We start from the raw sequence: 6,951 nt of genomic DNA, 5'->3' as shown, positions 1-6,951 counted from the left end.
TTCCATCTACCAATAAATAAAGATTTTGAGGTTATTCCACCCTTGAACACCTTACATCTCACTGACCATGAGAAAAGCATGGTTGTTTAAGAAACAATCCAACAACTTTCATACTTTGACCTTGAATCCCTTTAGAATATTCAACATAGTCTTAAAGTATCAACCTGCCAAAGACTGTTTGAGATTGACTCAATAGGCTGGGAGAAATTAACCAACAGTCTTTTTTTTACAAAATAGAAATAAGGTTAAGTTCAATTTTGTCCCCCTTAGGACATTCCCAATAGTTCATAGTGTCTACATACAAATTTTGGTAGAGATTGGCCCAGTAGGCTCGGAGGAGTTAGGGTGCAAATGAACACACATTTCATCTTTATATGTATATATATATATAAATATAGACAGAAAGAGATGGTAGTGGTATATAATATTACGACCTCTTAGCTCTCTATCACTCCCTCAGTTCGATAAGAGAAGTTCAAGTCCTCTCTTTAAATAGTTATACTCTCCTAAAGATTAATAATTAAATTTAACTAGTTATTCATAAACTCCTCAATAAGTTCTTGGACAAGTTTACAGTCTTCTGTCCTGTGCACTTATTTAACTTTATCTTATAGTTTAAATAAAGATTTATTTCTGTGTGTTTTACATTGTCAAATCTCTCGATGTTCTGCAGACCTATCTTGTCACTACTGTGGGAAATCAGTTTGACCTTAAAATACTACACTACAAGATGCCTTGTATATTAAAATGTATTTAAACAAAAACAGCAAAATTACATTTTTAGAAATATTATATAAAATTTAATATAAACAATAATATATTATAATAATAAACGTTTGTTTCATGTTAGCACACTAACAATATTTTTATTGTTCACTGTACACAAAGTGAACTAGCTGTGTGTAAACATTAAATCTTAAAAGGATGAAAAACATATTTATAAAGTGTAAAATATTTACCTGTATAAAGTCTTCAATGAAGGCATCATTCTTTTGTAGCTCAAGGTTCTGATAGAAACATAATAACTGACTCTCAGTGTATGGACGAATATATTCTAACTCTTTAACCTCCTCCGTGAGATGTGGATACAAAAACCGATGGGAGACTTTTGGCCGTCTCATTTCTTTCTTTAATGTAACTTTATCACAACTTTTCTCTGTTAGGTAAGCTGCATGTTCTAAATCTTGAATTGTTGAAGATTTAAGCTCCACATCTACCTTTGACTTACTCACAGATGTTTGAACTGGTTGTACAATATCATCTGTTTCTACGTGAGTCTGCACTTGAGTGGACGATTCACAAAACTGTGACTCAACTTCTGTTGTTAGTTCTGACTGAATAGTATCCTTAACTGAAGCCTGAGATTCTACCTTTACTAAAATCTCATTTAATGTCTGTTCAACCACTGCTGCTAGTTCTGATTGAGTAGTATCAATAACTTGTTCCTCTGGCTCTCTCTCTTTTGAAAGTTCAGCGAGAGATGATGCTGTTACTTCTTGATGTGATAAATCAATTACTGGTAGCTGAGCTTCTATTTTACCAGAATGAATACTAGCTACTGGTTCTGTTGTAGTTTCTTCCGTAAGTGGTGGTTCTGGTTTTACTTCTGTTTCAGTGACATCAAAATCTGTTTCAATCTCTCTAGACATTGTTGGTACAGGGGCATTGGCTGTTTCTGATGATAATCTGAAAGCAGCTTCAGTGGATGTTACCATTTTGTCTATAATTTCTATTTCCAGAGGTGCAGATTGCACCTGTGCAGAAAATTCATCACACACTGACTTTGTCTTTTCTACTTGAGTAATATCACATGTCTTGGTATATTCAGCCGTAACTACAGGATCAGAAAGTAGAACTGTACTTACTGAAGTTGGAACTTCCACTTCAGATAATTCTGGTGTTAGCTGGGAAGTTTTCTCTTGGAATCCCACATTTGAAATTTCTTGTCCTTCCAATTCCTGTTTGAAATTAAAACAAGCAAGTTATTTGCAAATTGTGTAATTTATCACTGATATTTGGTCAAAAGTCAAACTGTATTAAATTTGTCAAATGAATCTTTTTTCATGTATGGTTACTTCATCAAACTACAGTCTATACATTTAATATCAAGTTTAAAATTTATATTTTCCTATAGTTGCTTTAATTTAAACCCTGTTTCTGATATAGTACTATTTGATACAACTTTTAGCACTATAAAAAAATGTAATAACTAAGACAAAATAGTGCTTTACATAAATAGCTTTTAAATTCTTTATTTTACCTTTTTTGGAAAGACAAATTATTTCACTAAACTTGTGCTGTATTATAAAAATATAAGTATTTTACAATTTGTTAAAATAAAATAGTTTACATGATAACAAAATGTTTAACTAATGAAAGCTAAATGCACTACACATGATACATCTACTGTCATTTTCTGCATACACAAATAATTGATTACAATTACTGAAAGGGGGGAAAAAAGAAAAGAAACATGTAGTCAACATTTCAGCCAAACAACCCTCAGTTTATATACAAACCAGGTCAAACTAACATTCTCCATACAAAAAGTATTGTTATAATACTCTGAAGAGCAACTTCAGCATGGACAGAAAACCTTCATATCAGATAGAGCCTTTAAAAAAAAGGAATGAAAAAAACAACAACATATATAATGTTAAAACTAGCAAATATGATATCTTTTCAGCTACAAAGTGTGATAAAGTATCACAACATCTTTAATCAGCAGAACAAAATTCTAAAAGTAAAGATATAATGGCAATGAATCAAAATCAAAAGAGGTCAATCTTTCATTATACAAATCACTAATTAATTATCACTTGGAATATTGTGTACAGTTGTTGTCATCCTTTCAATGATTCACTAGAGAAGATTCAGAGGAGGGCTACAAGACTGATTCCAAAGATGGAAGGACTATCTTATGGTTAGAAGTTACAGTCTCTTAACTTATTTTCTCTTGAAAAAGAAGGATAAGAAGTGATCTAATTAAGTTTATAAGGTTATCTGAGGGATATAATGTAAATACAAGTTTAAGATTTGGATAACAAACTAGGTTTGAGTTAAGATAGTTTTATTTTTCTAACAAGGTGATTAGTTTATGGAATGAGTTACCATCGGCAGTAGTGCAAACCAGTACATTACAAAAGTTCCAGAGGAAATTGATAATTTCCTAAAAAATAAATGTGGATTTATTTTTACATTTGTGTTCTTGAGGGTAAGAACAGACTGTGATATCTGTAGCTTATGTTAGCTTAAAAGCAAGAAAAATGCCTTAATAATAGTTCAACCACAATATGTTTTAAGTTGATGCCTAAAGAATTTAAAATTCAATATCAAAGTTCATCAAGATGATGAAATATATAAATTGAAACATACTAAACATTCATTTAAAATACTTTAAATTACAGCTTCATCTATTTTCTTATGTCATTTCAGGTACATCTTTCTTAAACTGTGATAATTTCTTTTTTACACCAACCACCTACCTCAAAATTAACAACCATTTGAAATGTTATGATCTAACATCAAGTGATCAACTCAAATATGCTAATTAATAAGTATAATACATAGTTCTAAAATTCTGAGCTCTATATTTTATAAACTACAAGATTTATCAAGTATAATTCTCCTATATACTACTCAGGAATAAAATAAAAATAGGCAACAGCAATCAGAAAAAAAGTCAAATATTAGCCTCACCCCATGTTTGTCTGATAGCTGGTCAATGGTCATATTCTCCTTTTTTGTATGGTGTTTCTGTTTGAACAAAAAACTCAACATAAGCAAACATCAATGTTGAAAATCATGCATATTATCATAAAAAGTTATACAACTGTAAGATATGAGGATTTCACTTAACATTTTCAGATAGAATCTGCAAATAGATTCCAGTAGTTTGGGGGAATCTCTGTACATATGCATATTAAAATTAATTTGCTTCAATGGTGTTTGCAAAATGTAACATGTGTCAATCATTTTTATGATTATATATATATATATATAAAGAGATATATAATGTCTGTTTTAATCATCAGATTTAGAATATAAATATTTATTATGAATTCTCTGCTCTAAGCATAACAATTACTTCCACTCCTAATTATCTCAATTAAAGTTGCAGATTTTTCTGTAATATAATACTTTATCATGTTGTGTATAACTGAATATGATTCATCTGGCAACTAAAAAATAAAAAACATTGTCCAGCTAATCTATAAACTAACTGAAATCTTGTACAAGACTAGCAAGGCTCCATTAGATTATAGAGCAAGTTATTAACATTTTAAAAAAGAACAAGATAGACTAAAGAAGAGGCTTAAAGTTTGAGAGATGCTTATTCCGAGTTTAGAAAGAATTAAAAGAATATTTCTATGGGTAATCTGTCTGAATGGTAGAATGAATAGGTTTAAAAGAGGATTTAAGTCTTATTAACAATTATGAGAAAACTTTCTCATACTGCCGATAATTATGGAAATCCATTTTCATATGAAAGAAAAGAAGATATATGGTTTACACATGAACAGTGACAAGGAAAGAAGGCATGGATTTAGTCCAGAGAAACTTTACAACATATATTTTGGGAATATTCTAAAAAACGTCTGAAAACTGCAGAAGGTTTTATAAACCAAGTTCAGTATAAGACAGGAACAAACCTAGTCCATTCAATGAAAGACAGGTATGTAGCAAAAATAACTAAATTTTCCAAAAAATAACAAGCTTGTAATAATTTCCTAAAATATACTTGAAATGGAAGGAAGTAAATGAGGGAAAAAGCAACAATCCACTAAAAAATTCAAAAATTGTGCTATGTTTTGTATACTTTAACACAGACTGTGATGGAGAAAAAAAGAATTTGCTATATAATGACAAAAACGAGTATAAAAATACTAAGAGTGAGTTTACCTTAAACAAAAATTTAAGGAAATTACTTAAAATTTTATGGTTATTTTTGGAATATGGATTGATGAAAAGTGTAAAGTCTACAGACAATTTAAATATTACCTTATATTAAATGTCTGCTCAAGTTATTTTCATCATTTTTTTGTGAGGCTCTTGATATATAAATTATTTCACAAGGTACAAGGTACCATTTTATTCCACTTTATTTCCATATTTATTAATTTAGTAAATTACATCATAATGTTTTTGTGTACAAGCTAAAAATCTTCAACTAAACTTGAACAACTAATACATAATAGTTTTTCTGAAACCTTTCCAACTATATAAAGAGCACTTCCTTGTTGCTGGAGGTAAAGCTTGTGTTCAATTTTAAACCTATAACTTTGCCTATTCATTTTCAATAATGTTTTGTCACACAGTAGATCTCATGCATAACTTCTTTACAAAACTACTTTAGAACTTAGATTTTTAAATTTTATCTTTTGAAGAACGCTTGTTAGAATACTGAAATTTTAATGAAAAACAAGAGAGATGCTCTGAGACAGTAAAACTAGGAAGGTTACATTTTTTTATTGTTAACTTAGGTAGTTAAACACTCTCAAGAATTGAACCTAGATTCTTAACACAGAAAATAAAAACAAATGTTTTCTTCTACTGTTCTACTTCTAAATCTAGTTCTACTGGAGTGGAACTTGGAAGTAAACATTTCTGCGTTAAGAATCTATTAAAGTTACTTAAGCAACCAGTCTTCTGTTAAGTTTCTTGTTTTACAAAAACTGATAGTTCTCAGTTGCAGAGACAATATAATTACTCAAAATGCTTAATAATATATTTCACCTTTCTCGTTTTATTTCTTGACGGCTTCAACCTAACTGCCTCCGCCATGATTATTTACGCACGTGATTTAACTCCCATAATTCGTTTCGGATGTTTCGTAAGGTTTAGTTTTGTTTTCTGTAAATTAAACAACAAATTATCACTTTATTTATATTTGATGGAAAAAGTGAGAACATTTGTCATTGACTCATTTCAGTTTAACTTTATTTTTAACCAGTATTGTAATATAGACTATTTTGTGCAAAACGTCAACAAATAAGCCACTTCATTTTTTTTTTTATAACTTGTATCAACGTCCGTGGGATTTGTACAGCAACAAATATCTTTCACGTTTTACATTTCGTGTAGAATATACCCACTGAGCTGTATATACATCGGATGCAGCTAGTATTAAAAAATATATTGTTGCGTCAGCGAGGTCACGTGACTAGTGTCACGCCACGTTTCTAGAACTATCCTGTTCCTTCGTGAATGCCCTAGCATTTACTAGATATATGTTAGTCTGGTATATATATAAGACGCTCACAACGTGACGGGACAATGTGTGTAGGTAGTGAGTAACTGAACTGCAGTCAGAAAGTATTGTTGAAGTTAACGTTCGTTGTTAAAACGTTTGTTATAGAGCGACTGTTGAAAATAAGTGAATCGGTAAAGTTATATTCAGAAAGAATAAACCAGTTTTATTAAGTAAGGACTTGTGTCGCTAAAGTTTCGTCGGAACGAAGTTACGGAAAATCAATTAACGACTGGAGCCGTAACAAATTGGTGTCAGAGAGTGGGACAAAAAAAATATATAAAAAATGGAAACGAGAACTGGAGGCACAACAATATGTTCATACTATTCATAAGAGTTGAACGAGAAATTAAGAGAAAAATCAAGTCACGACTAAATCAGTTTAATCAGTAGCTGTTATAAAATATTTTGATTCTTTGTCATTAATCAAAATCTTGACAGCAAATAACGAAATATATTTTTACCAATGCTCCTACCGCCGCCGAGTGGCTCAGCAGTAAGTCAGTTAGCTTGTAACGCTTAAAAATCGGTTTCGATACCCCTGTAAGAAAACCTCGCCATTACAGCTGACCCTGTGAGGAATAAACAGCTATTAAGACACTGAGAAGACAATACCCCGGTTTGTTGATTTCATGGCTGTAATGATGGCATCTTTATTCTTCACACCCACAAAGGTTCTACAAACCATTAATCCATCAGGA

General features: G+C 30.8%; 1 protein-coding gene across 3 annotated transcripts in view; it reads right to left on the bottom strand.

Annotated features, from left to right (window-relative positions):
• Positions 1 to 5,809, bottom strand: part of LOC106465825 (ectopic P granules protein 5 homolog) — an 89,179-nt gene extending 83,370 nt beyond the window's left edge. For all 3 annotated transcript variants that reach the window (XM_022393774.1, XM_022393776.1, XM_022393775.1), the window contains exons 1-3: positions 5,737 to 5,809; positions 3,700 to 3,756; positions 960 to 1,958 (exon numbers count right to left, since the gene is read on the bottom strand). In XM_022393774.1, the coding sequence (XP_022249482.1) occupies positions 960 to 1,958; positions 3,700 to 3,756; positions 5,737 to 5,784 (1,104 nt within the window). In that variant the 5' untranslated portion in view covers positions 5,785 to 5,809. The remainder of the gene's footprint in view (positions 1 to 959; positions 1,959 to 3,699; positions 3,757 to 5,736) is intronic.
• Between the last annotated feature and the right edge of the window lie 1,142 nt (positions 5,810 to 6,951).

This window comes from Limulus polyphemus, unplaced genomic scaffold (genome assembly GCF_000517525.1).
Source record: "Limulus polyphemus unplaced genomic scaffold, Limulus_polyphemus-2.1.2 Scaffold2063, whole genome shotgun sequence".
Lineage (NCBI taxonomy): Eukaryota > Metazoa > Arthropoda > Merostomata > Xiphosura > Limulidae > Limulus > Limulus polyphemus.
This window is presented reverse-complemented; position numbering and strand designations above follow the sequence as displayed.